Raw genomic sequence first — 12,793 nt, 5'->3', positions numbered from 1 at the left:
ACCATGAACTTCATATGGAACTTTTGTTCATTTTTAACCTTTGAATTCTCTTCAACCTTTGTAGTCAGATACTGATTTGACAGAAATTTTCTTAAATGCTATGTTGAAGTCATCTTTTGTTGATTTAGCATTCTCTTGGTTGTTGTAAACATTTGATCATTTTCTGGAGTTCTGACAAAAGTTCATTCTGACTATTTTTGTTCATTGTTTTCAATGTGTCTATGGAAAGAGGTGACTAGGAGTTTTCTTCTCTGCTATTTTTCCTGGCATCATTCCTATCTTCTTTAATTTTTAACTCATAGAAAACTTATCTTACAAAAAGCCAGGTGATTTTATACAGGATCAGGTTAGTCAGCTAGCTTAAATAAAGAGGGGATATGCTAGAAGCTCAGGAGAAGATAGCTGATGCAGAGAACATGAGTGTCATGTGGTTTGCCTGATATAGTGGGGATGGATAGCCTGTTGCCTGGTAACACCATTAATATTGGATTTGGACTGAAAGAATCTCTTAGATATTTGTTATTTTAGCAATCTTTTATGTATACTGATTCTGAAAAGATAGATAAGAAAAGACTTCATATATCTTTTGATTCTGTGTTGTGGTTTCTGACAGTTTTGCATTAGTTTCATGAATAGCAACCTTAATCAATTTTTTAAATTGCCTTAAATTTTTATAAGGGTTCAAAAGTAAGACAATTTTACATCATCATGATAATTCAGTCTCATAATCATGTTATGATGCATTGGTAGACTCTGATCTGCCACCTTCTGAATTACTTTATGGAGTTCTTTCAAAAGCTGTACCTTAGGTGAACAATATTTAAAAGACCTGGCTACAGTTTGCTAGTGCTTTTCATAACTCTACATATATTTCTGATACATAAATTTAGAGATTTAAGTTTTCTTTGGCCTCATTTTAAAAGGACCTAAGGTAAAAATAGAATATAAATATAACTTTTTCTACCCAAGTCTGTGACCCTAATTGGAGCTCTGTCTCAAATTAACTGATCTAGTTTTATAAAATCACAGGATGGATTGTGTTGTCTGTAATATTTTATAGTACCTTATAATATCATGCAGTTGTCAAGAGTGAAGTTTCACATCATGTATGGGTTTGGGAAGGTATGAATGAAATATGTTGAAACAACAAAACAAAGATTATCTGGTATTCTGAGAATATATTCTGCATATATTCATACTTTTATGATAAATTTTATGCTCTTCATATCAGCAGTTGTCCATTAGACATATTTTACATAACATATTAGGTAAATGTTGGTAATGAAGAGTAAGGATCCCTCTTCAAGATTATATTATAGTAAAAAGAAAATATTCATATAATAATAGTACAACTTATATAAATACTGTAGAAGAGTTACCAAGTGTTTTATGGGTTCTAAGGAAGTGATGATGTTATTAAGGAGATGAATAATTAAGGAGTCCCGTGAAAAATTATTGGTGTTTTGAAGGAATTCTGTGGAAAATGAACAACTGAAAGTCATATACACAGATACCATAGAGCATATTTGGAGTGAATAGAAAATGGATAGCCTACAAATAGAGTTAATGGGAAAAACAAAATTGTCAAGATTGGTAGTAGATAAATTGTAGAGATTTTGGTTGCTGGGGTGAAGTATTTGTTTTTGAGCATTTCCTCATAACTGGAAAGGTTGACAGAAATCACTTTATTCAGATCCTTGTTTTACAAATGAGAGAGTAGAAGCCTCAGATGTTATTTTACATTCTACCTATGTTTATTAGTTGACCTCCTATAAAACTCAGACTACAAATCAGATTTCTTTATTTTTTAAGGCTTGCAGTATAATAAGAACATTTCTCAGATGATCTTGCAGAGACAGTACTCATTTCTACATTGCTAAATTCAAGGGATTTTGTTGATATGTTCACTTATGTATCCCAAGCACCTTGAGTAATTTCTGACACATAGTAGGCTCTTGCCAATTATTTATTAAATAAATTAATGTATACATGAATATATATATTTATCATTTTAGTTACCATGGCCGCTACTGTAGTCTACCTCATTCCCTTTCCAGTATTGTGATCATAGTTTATCCTACCTCTATCATTTTGCAGCTGAGATTAAGAATTGAGTTAAATGACAGACAGTATATTATATAGAGTCAAATACAGTATTGAATGAATGAACATAAATGTATACATACATATACCTATTTATGTTATTTAAATTGAAATAAATCTATTGTTCAGATTTTACAAAATCAACAGCCAAACATTATCAAGTAAGTTGATTAATTCATAAGTTCACTGAATAAATAAGGTTTTCTTGATTTATAGAAAGCAAATTTTTGGCTTAGGTTTTTTGCTAAAAAGAGTTATTTAGCACCAGGAGAATTGCTTACTGTTTTAATGGAAGAAAAATATTAGAGTATCATTTTATTTTTCAAAAGCCAATTTAAATATTGTGACAGAATACATTAGACTCATGATAAAATATATTTCCTCAGTTTCATCTCTAGACACTGAAAAAGGACCCAAGCCATGTACAGACCATAACTGTGAATCTTCCAGAAGACTAGCTAAGGTATGTTATATGAGGCTGGTAAAAAGAAAAAAAAATTTATATGAACATGCTCCATGTGTAAGTAAGCCTCCTAGAAATTTATAAAATACATTGAATCCCCACAGTTAAGGATTTCAACAATAAAAATAAAACTTTACCCACTAATAAAATATATCAGTAGAGTTTATATTTATAAAATGCTTTCAAATTTAGCCTTTTGTAATTGCTTATATGAAGAAAATGGCTTTTCTATTTGTTTGGCCTTATGCTATTGGTAACTAATTTATAATTATTATTCATATAGAATACTGTCCATGTTACCATAGTCCATCATAAACAACAAGCAAATTTGAACTATAATCTTTGTAATCTATTTTCATATTGCTTTGCTCTATACCCAACATCCTGTATCTATGCTTAGGATGAAAATTATGCTATATCTTCTAGAAGCAATTTAAATTACTTGTTTTTACATTATACTTAACATATTGCTTATGTTCAATAAATTTATGACAATATTTTCCTATGCCTAATTGTAATTTACTCACTGTACTTTTTTAAAGTAGTATTTTTAAATGTTTGGAATATATAATTATTTACAGTATAATGGTTATAAAGTTATTCTACTAAAGGTGTAAGTATTGCATACAGAGATCAATATCCATTATTTTTACTTAGTGAAATTGACAAGGGGATTATTTCTTAATTTGTACTCAGTAAGCCTCCTGAAATATAGTTTAAGTCAGGCATTCCCAACTCCTTGGTCACAGACTGGTACTTATCTGTGGCCTGTTAAGAACCAGGCCATACAGCAGGAGGTGTGTGGCAGGCAAGCGTGAAGCTTCATCTGGGTTTACAGTCCCCCATCCCCATCGCCTGCATTACTGCCTGAGATCTGCCTCCTCCTGTCAGATCAGATCAAGGGCAGCATTAGATTCTTATAGGAGTGTGAACCCTATTGTGAACTGTGCATATGAGGGATCTAGATTGTATACTCCTTATGAGAATCTAATGCCTGATGACCCGTCACTGTTTCCTGTCAACCCCAGATGGGACCTTCTAGTTGCAGGAAAACATGCTCAGAGCTTTCACTGATTCTACATTATGGTGAGTTGTATAATTATTTCATCATTTATTAAAATGTAATAATAATAGAAGTAAAGTACACAATAAATGTAATGTGCTTGAGTCATTCTGAAACCATCCCCCACTTCCTGGTCTGTGGAAAAATTGTCTTTCACAAAACCAGTCTCTGCTGCCAAAAAGGTTGAGAACTGCTGGTCTGAGTCATCAATTCGCTCATTATCTTCTATTTCCATTTAAAAATTTTTCTTAAGCATTACCTGTCTTCCTTGGGAAAGGTTTTCTTTTTTTTTATTCTTGAAATAAGATTTTAGGATTTGAGGCACCATGAAGAGAACGTTGTTTAATCTGTGAGTACTGTGTTGAACATTGGTCAGTTATTACCTAACACATCTTTTACCCTCTACCAAGCTTAAACAGTCACAGACCCTGAACTAGGATAATTTATTTGGAAATGGGGTTGGAATGTGTCTTCAAGCGTAGGGATTAGGAGTAGAGGAAGGGATCTGACCTATTTTGTTATTTTCCCTGAAGATGGGCTCAAGGTGATATCTCTATGACCTTTCTTATGTCATTTTTATTTATTCTTGTTTTTTCTTTTACATTCAGGGGGTACATGTACAAGTTTGTTACATGGGTAAATTCCACATCTCTGGGGTTTGGTGTACAAATGATTTTGCATCCAGATAGTGAGCATAGTACCTGATAGGTTGTTTTACGACCCTCACCTTCCACCCTCAAGTAAGCTCTGGTGTCTGTTGTTCCTCTCTTTGTGTCCATATGTGCTCAATGTCTAGCTCCCACTTGTAAGTGAGAACATATGGTATTTGGCTTTCTGTTTCTGCATTAATCTGTAGAGGATAATGGCCTCCAGCTGCATTCATGTCGCTGCAAAGGACATGATTTAATTCTTTTTTATGGTTACATAGTATTCCATGGTGTATAGGTACCACATTTTATTTATCCTGTCTACCATTGGTGGGCATCTAGGTTGATTCAGTGTCTTTGCTATTGCAAATAGTGCTGCAGTGAACATACACATGCATGTGTCTTTATGGTAGAATGTTTTATATTCCTTTGAGTATATGCCCAGTATTGGGATTGTTGGGTCAAATGGTAATTCTGTTTTAATTTCTTCATAAAATTTCCAAACTGTTTTCCACAGTGGCTAAACTAATTTACATTCCCATGAGCAGTATATAAGCATTCCCTTTTCTCCACAGCCTCACCAACATTGGTTATTTTCTTACTTTTTAATAATAGCCATTCTGACTGGTGTAAGATATTATCTCATTGTGGTTTTGATTTTTTTTTTCCTCTGATGATTAGTGATGTCCAACATTTTTTCATATGCTTTCTGGCTGCCTGTATGTCTTCTTTTGAGAAGTGTCTGTTCATGTCCTTTGCCCTTTTATTAGTAGGGTTGTTTATATTTTGCTTGTTGATTTGTTTAAGTACCTTATAGATTCTGGATATTAGACTTTTGTTAGATACATAGTTTGCAAAAATTTTCTCCCATTCTGTAGGTTTTTTGTTTACTGTGTTGATAATTTCTTTTGCTGTTCAAAAACAAACAGTTCAGTTTGTTTAGTCTTAGTTTAATTAGGTCCCACTTGTCTATTTTTGTTTTTGTTGCAATTGCTTTTGGAGACTTCATCACGAAATCTTTGCCAAGGCCTATGTTCAGAGTGGTATGTCCTAAGCTTTCTGCTAGGATTTTTAATAGTTTAAATATTTAATCCATCATGAGTTGATTTTTATGTATGGTAAAATGAAGGGATGCAGTTTCAGTCTTTCCTACTGAAAGGCCACTTTATCACTATGCTTTATCCAGAAACACAAAATAAGTTTTAAAGCTTCCGGATGATGAAGCTTTGAGTTCAAGAGGTCTGTAGTTTCATTAAGTTCATTTGTTCCTTTAGACCAATATCTGATTATTTTAGGTTCCCCTCCAAATATCTGCTCTCTGACTTGTCCTGTCCCTTGGAAACTTTTTTAAAATGTAATATGTTTACCTTTCTTTCTCTTTCAGCATGGAAGTTTTTTATTTGGCTTGTAACAGCAAAATAAAGAAAAGCTAGTGCTTTTCTGTCTTGATGGTAGTATAAGAACTGTATATTTGCATATAGTAAAAAGAATTCAGAATTTGCAGGCAATGATATTTTCACAAAAGTACCTGCATTTAAAAATCTGAAAAATTATTTGATGTATTTGTCTCATTCTTGGTCTCATTTACCTTTCAACTTTAGGACCTTTTTATCTTGTATTGGCATCTTATATATTATTAAATATAATCTTTTGATTTTAGGAAGATTTAAGTAACTGAAATTGTTCCCAAACTACAGTAAGGTCAAATTTACTTTGGCGTATTTGTCCCAGTGATGTTACATCTAGCTTCTAAAAGATTCTATCTAAATATGTTATATTTCTTAAGTATACCATTTTCGTTCCACTCTTCTCCGTTTTGTCAGTCCTTCTGCCAGTGCCATACTTTCTTCATTACCTTATCTGTATAATGATTCTTTTGTCGGTGGTGTTTTTACCTTGTTTTTTGTTAGGATTGTTCTGGATAGTCTAGGTTCCTTTCCAAGAAAACTTAGAATCAGCTTTTATGTCAATTTTCTCAAAAAGGCATATGTGAGTTAGATTGGAGTTTCCTTGAAATTATCAATTTGGTGAGAAGTGCCATTTTAACAGTATTCAATATTCGAATACCTGAAAATTGTACATCTAATCTATCTAGGTTTAAAAAATTAATCTATCTAGGTTTAGAAGATGAATAACATTGTCTCCTCCTTCAGAGAAGTTCATGGGAAAGTAGGAGAATCAACATATAGACAAGTTACTTTATGCAAAGTAGCAGTTACTGTAACAGAAATAGGTAAAAGATGATAGGATAATATGTAATAGATTAATCTTTCTAGAAGTTGAAGAAGAAAAACAATGTCACTGCCAAAGATAGCAGATGATATTTATTTACTCATTCATCCATTTATTTTAAGTATGTTTTAAAGTCAAGATCATAGTGTCATTATACTCAAATAATTGTATAATTACTTGACTCAAATGTTCAGTTGAAAATCAGACCAAGTGGGTCTTGATAACAACCCAAAAAGTAATCTGAGTCTTTCATATTGGGGTCATCTCTGATACATTTATCACTTTTAAGAAAGATGACTAATGTTCCCTAATATTAAAATAATAATTTTAATTGGGTAAAGTTTATATTGGAAAATTCATAATCCATTATTTTTTTCATCTCTGCACAATATTAATAAATAATTAGTCTTTGAAAGGAGAAATGCCAGTCTGTTTTTCAAAATAGACTATTATTACCTAGAATTGGAAATAGTATAATAATAAATATAAGAAGATATTTGCTACTGTTGCTTTACACAGAATTTTTTGAGATATATTTATATTTGTCTCTATAATGTTAAACTTCTGTACATTCCAAAAGAACTTCATTAAATGGTGTTCTCCTTCAAGAACTGTCCCATGGAAATTACTCTATTCTATAAGTCAGGAATGTGATGCCTTTCTTCAATCACTGTTACGTTATGCGGGTTTTTATATTTGATTTCTTCAACTTCACACATCAAGTGGCATTATAACTATACTGTAAAATAATTCAAATAACTATATTGTAAAATAATAGGGCTTGCGTTGAAACAGTCTTCTATATAATAATTTTATATCTGCAGAATTAAGTATTTTAATTTGAAAAAATTTCTTTTTGCATTTTTTAGTGTAAAGGTCTTATATGTCATTTGGGTTAAATGTATTCCTAAGTGTTTTGTGGGGATCTTGGTGCTATTTTAAATGGAATATTAAAAAATTCACTTTTTAGTTGTTTCAATTTCCGATGGATATTTTCACATTTTCCTTGTTTCATGTCACCTTGCTAAATTCACTTGTTAATTGTAGTAGTAGTTTTAGATTACTGAGGATTTTCTATGTAATTTATCATGTCATCTGCAAATACAATGTTAATTCTTGATTTTTGTGCATTTTATTTATGTATTTTATCTTCTCTGAATGGCTGCAATCTACAGTACAATATTGAATAGATGTGGCAAGAATGGGCGTCCTTTTTTTCTCCTGATCCTAAAGGGGAAAGTACCATCTAGCATGATGGAACCTCTAGGTTTTCAAAGATATCTTTTATCAGAATGAGGAAGTCTTCTAGTCCCAATTTACTGGGAGATTACATTATGAATGGGAGTTACATTTTTCAAATACTTTTTTTCATCTTGTTGAAAACAACTTATATCTGTATTATATTTGTTAATGTTTTATTAAGGACATATATATGTTATATGTCATGTTATTTTTTATAATGTCTTGCTCAGGTTTTGATATTTGGATCATACTGGCCTTGTAAAATGACTTGGTAACTGTTTTCTTCTCTTACAGTTTTTGAAAATGTTTTTAGTTATTAGTTTCCTTAAGATGTTTGATAGAATGCACTAATTGAAGCACTGGGTCCTGTAGTATTCTTTGTGGGTAGGTTTTCAATAAAAAATTATATCTTAAGTACATGTAGGGATATTTGGATTTTCCTGTTCATTTTGTTCACTTTTAGTGAGTTGCAAGTCTCAAAAATCTCATATATTGCATCTCCATTGTTAAATTTTTCTGGCATAAAATTGCTTCTAATATTATCCTTCTGATATCTGCAAGATATGTAGTAATTATGTCTCTTTTCTGATAGGTTGAGTGGTATGTGTTCTGTCTCATTTTCAGTTTTTCCTACTTTACTTCTTTCTTTTTGATTCTTGAATTACTTAGTAGTTGGTTGATTAATTTCCAGATTTGGGGGATTTTTCCTAATCTCTTATTATTAATTATGAATTTCTTTTTTGGTTAAAGCCATACTCTGAATATTTTAAGTCCTTCTGAATTTATTCAACATACTGTCTAGCCTTGTGAAATATATTATGCACATATTGAAATACTCTGTAGATGTTGGTTGTAATGTTTTATAATTAACTTAAAGTGTTAATGATAGTGTTGTTCAAATCATCTCTGTCATGGGTTGGCACATGTCCTTGTAAAGGACCAAATAGTAAATATTTTAGACTTTTTGGGCAACATGGTTGTCTGTTCACTCTGCTGATTATTTCTTTTGTTGTGCAGAAGGTTTTTTAGTTTAATTAAGTCCCATCTATTTATCTTTGTTTTTGTTGCATTTGCTTTTGCATTCTTCATCTTGAACTGTTTGCCTAAGCCATTATCTAGAAGAATTTTCCAATGTTATCTTGAAAACTTTTTATGGTTTCAGGTCTTAGATGTAAGTTTTTGATCCATCTTGAATTGATTTTTATATATGGTGAGAGATGAGAATCCAATTATCCCAGTGCCATTTGTTTAATAGGGTGTCCTTTTCTCACTTTATGTTTTGTTTGCCTTGTTGATGATTGGTTGGCTGTACGTATTTGGCTTATTTCTGAGTTCTGTATTCTGTTCTATTGGTCTACGTGCCTGTTTTTATACAGTACCATGCTGTTTTGGCAACTCTAGTTTGTAGTATAGTTTGAAGTTGAGTAATGTGGTGATTCTGTGTTTGTTTTTCTTTTTTTTTCCTTAGTCTTGCTTTGGCTCTGTGGGTCCTTTTTTGGTCCATATAAATTTTAGGATTATTTTTTTCTAGTTCTCTGAAGAATGATGATGATATTTTGATGGGAATTGCATTGAATCTATAGATTGCTCTTGGTAAGATGGTCTGACAATATTGATTCTACTTATCCATGAGCATGGGTTATGTTTCCTTTTATTAGTGTCATCTATGATTTCTTTCATCAGTGTTTTATAGATTTTCCTGAGAGATCTTTCACTTCCTTTGTTAGGTATATTCCCGAGTATTTTACTTTTTTGCAGCTGTTATAAAAGAAATTGAGTCCTTGATTTGTTTCTCAGCTTGGTCAAGAAAGCTGAAAATATATAGCAGTACACCTGATTTGTGTATATGGTTTTTATGTTTTACATTACCCATCAAAGATGTGATCATTTTTTACCAATTTTCGATAAGGTATGAGATTTAGCTAAAGATTATTTTACTGTTTTTTGTTTTTATTTGCCCATGGATGTACAATTGCTCCAAAATCATTTGTTCAAAATGCCATCTTTTCTCCCTTGAGTAGCTTTTGCACCTTTGTTAAAATACAGTGAGTATATTTGTGTGGGACTATTTTTGGGTCCTTTATTCTGTTCTATTGTTCTGTGTGCTTATGTGCCTTCTAATATCACATGGTCTTGACTACTTTAGCTATCTAGTAAGACTTACTAATGGATAATTTATTCATTCCACTGTATTCTTATCAAGATTGTTTTAGCTATTTTAGGGTCATACCTTTCTATATACATTTTGAAGCTTGTATATGTCTACAAAAATCTTTTTGGGATTTTAACAGGGATTATGTTAAACCTATATATAATTTTGGGGGAAATTTACATTTTTACTATAATAATTCTTCCAGTCCATGAACATAATATGTCTCTACTTCTTCCTAGTCCTCCTATTTTCTTTATCAGTGTTTTGTGACTTTCAGCATACAAATTTTATACGTGTTTTAGTAAGTTTGTACATAATTATTTCATTTTCTTTAGATTTATTTTGAAGAATGTTAGGTTTTAATTTTGGTTTTAAAATATTCATTGTTAGTGTGTTCAAACTCCATTATTTATTTATTTGCCATAAAAGTATTTTTTTTAGGCCAAATTACTTACTATGAAAATGCTTTAAAATGCAGCAGGAGGAGACGTAAAGACTCAAAGAAGTGCGTAGTGACCATGGCTATCAGAACACACTAAAGAATCCACAGTGCTTCCTCCTTTACCTAGAAAAGGAAGCTTCTAGGCTACCTCCTCCTCCTCAGCACACTCCTCAAACTCCTCCTTTTCAGCTGTGGCATCTTGTTATTGCTGGTGTTCTGACACCAGGTCATTAAGGTTGCTCTGGGCCTCGGTGAACTCCATCTCATCCATGCCTTCTTCGCCTGTGTACCAGTGCAGGAAGGCCTTGCGCCTGAACGTGGCTGTAAACTGTTCGGAGACATGTTTGAAGAGTACTTGGATCTCTGTGTTGTTACCAATGAAGGTGACCGACATTTTTAGCCCCCGGGGTGGGATGTCACAGACGGCTGTTTTCATGTTGTGAGGGAGCCACTCAGCAAAGTAGCTGCTGTTTTTATTCTGAATGTTGAACATTTGCTCATCCACCTCCCTCATGGACATGCGACCTCTGAAAATGGCAGCCACGGTTAGGTAGCGGCCATGACAGGAGTCACAGGCGGCCATCATATTCTTAGCATTGAAGAATGCCTGAGTGAGCTGAGCCATGGTCAGGGCCCGGTACTGCTGGCTGCCCCGCTGGTTAGCGGGGCAAAGCCAGGCATGAAGAAGTGCAGCCGGGGAAATGGAACCATGTTCATGGCCAGCTTCCACAGGTCGGCATTCAGCTGGCCTGGGAAGTGCAGGCATGTGGTGACCCCACTCATGGTAGCAGACACCAGGTGATTCAGGTCACTGTAGGTGGGTGTGGTCAGTTTTAAGGTCCTGGAACAGATGTTATGGAGAGCTTCATTATCAATGCAGAATGTCTCGTCTGCATTTTCTATGAGCTGGTGGATGGAGAGGGTGGCATTGTAGGGCTCCACCATGGTGTCTGACACCTCGGGCCAGGGCAGGACGTTGAATGTGTTTATGATCCTGTCTGGGTACTCCTCCTGAATTTTGCCCATGAGAAGGGTACCCATCCCAGACCCAGTCCCCCCACCCAGGGAGTGGGTCAGCTGGAAACCCTGTAGGCAATCACAGCTCTCAGCTTCTTTTCTCACAACATCCATCACTGACTCCATCAGTTCCGTGCCTTCTGTGTAGTACACCTTGGCCCAGTTGTTCCCAGCCCCACACTGACCAAAGATGAAATTGGCCTGAAGATCTGCCCAAAGGGCCTCGAACGCACAGAGTCCATGGTGCCTGGCTCCAGATCCACGAGCACAGCGCAGGCCACATACCTGCCACGGCTGGCCTCATAGTAGTACACATTGATGCATTCCAGCTGTAGGTCACTGTCCCCATGGTAGGTGCCAGCAGAGTCAATGCCATGTTCATCAGAGATCACCTCTCAGAACTTTGTGCCAATCTGGTTCTGGCACTGTCTGGTTTGGGTGAGCACGATCTCCCTCATGGCCAAGGCAGGACTAGGGCAGCAAGAGAAACGCGAGGAGGAGTAATCACACAATGACAAAACTCCATTTATTTTTATGTTGGTATAGTTTCCTGTAAACTTGATGAAATTTGTCATTCTAGACGTTTTCATTTTGTTTTGTTTTATATTCTTTGGGATTTCCTATCACAATTATAATAGCTGCAAACTGAGATAGTTTTATTGTTTCCTCTAAGTTTTATAAATAGGGGAGTAAGTGTCACTTGTGGGATGTTTATGGTTGGTTCTAGCATGACTGCAGAAATTACATTCAGAGAGATATATGAAATTAAGGGAATTTTGATACTCACCAGCCCTAGAGATGGGGGCATGGCACAGCAAGCAGGAGGCCTTGAGGTAGGAGCTTTCAGAGATTAAGTGCAACCAAGCAGATGGAGAGCCTCCTGGGGATATTGGAGAGTGCAGAGTGAGAGACAGAACTACAGAACTACTGGGCAAGTGTCTTAATCAGGGGACAGCAAGAAGGTGAACTTGGGGCAGGTTCACTGCTGGACCTGGCCACCTGGGTGGAGTGCTCACAGTTTGTTTGAGGAGATGGGAGATGTTGAAGTATCAGGAAACTATTAAGTTTTAAGAATTTACAAAGCAATACCCAATTGGTATGTGCCTTTTTTTTTTTTTTGAGACAGAGTCTTGCTCTGTTGCCCAGGCTAGAGTGTAGTGGTGCAGTCTTGGCTCACTGCAACCCCTGCCACCCGGGTTCAAGTGATTATCCCACCTCACTCTCCCAAGTAGATGGGATTACAAATGCATGCCACCACACCTGGGTAATTTTTTTGTATTTTTAGTAGTGATGGGGTTTCACCATGTTGGCCAGGCTGGTCTTGAACTCCTGACCTCAGGTGATTCACCCGCCTTGGCCTCCCAAAGTACTCAGATTACAGGCATGAGTCACTAATGCCCAGCCCAGTATATGTCTTTATTTACTCTTTCGC

General features: G+C 34.8%; 1 protein-coding gene and 1 pseudogene across 3 annotated transcripts in view; one reads left to right on the top strand and one right to left on the bottom strand.

Annotated features, from left to right (window-relative positions):
- The window catches only part of ZPBP (zona pellucida binding protein), a 124,450-nt gene that overhangs the window by 54,667 nt on the left and 56,990 nt on the right, over nucleotides 1–12,793 (top strand). For all 3 annotated transcript variants that reach the window (XM_078341996.1, XM_009002170.5, XM_054237085.2), the window contains one exon: nucleotides 2,490–2,566. In XM_078341996.1, the coding sequence (XP_078198122.1) occupies nucleotides 2,490–2,566 (77 nt within the window). The remainder of the gene's footprint in view (nucleotides 1–2,489; nucleotides 2,567–12,793) is intronic.
- LOC108592818 (tubulin beta-8 chain pseudogene) lies at nucleotides 10,484–11,819 on the bottom strand (annotated as a pseudogene).

This window comes from Callithrix jacchus, chromosome 11, assembly GCF_049354715.1.
Source record: "Callithrix jacchus isolate 240 chromosome 11, calJac240_pri, whole genome shotgun sequence".
NCBI lineage: Eukaryota > Metazoa > Chordata > Mammalia > Primates > Cebidae > Callithrix > Callithrix jacchus.
The sequence above is the reverse complement of the archived record's forward strand: the minus strand, read 5'-3'. Positions and strand labels throughout refer to the sequence as shown.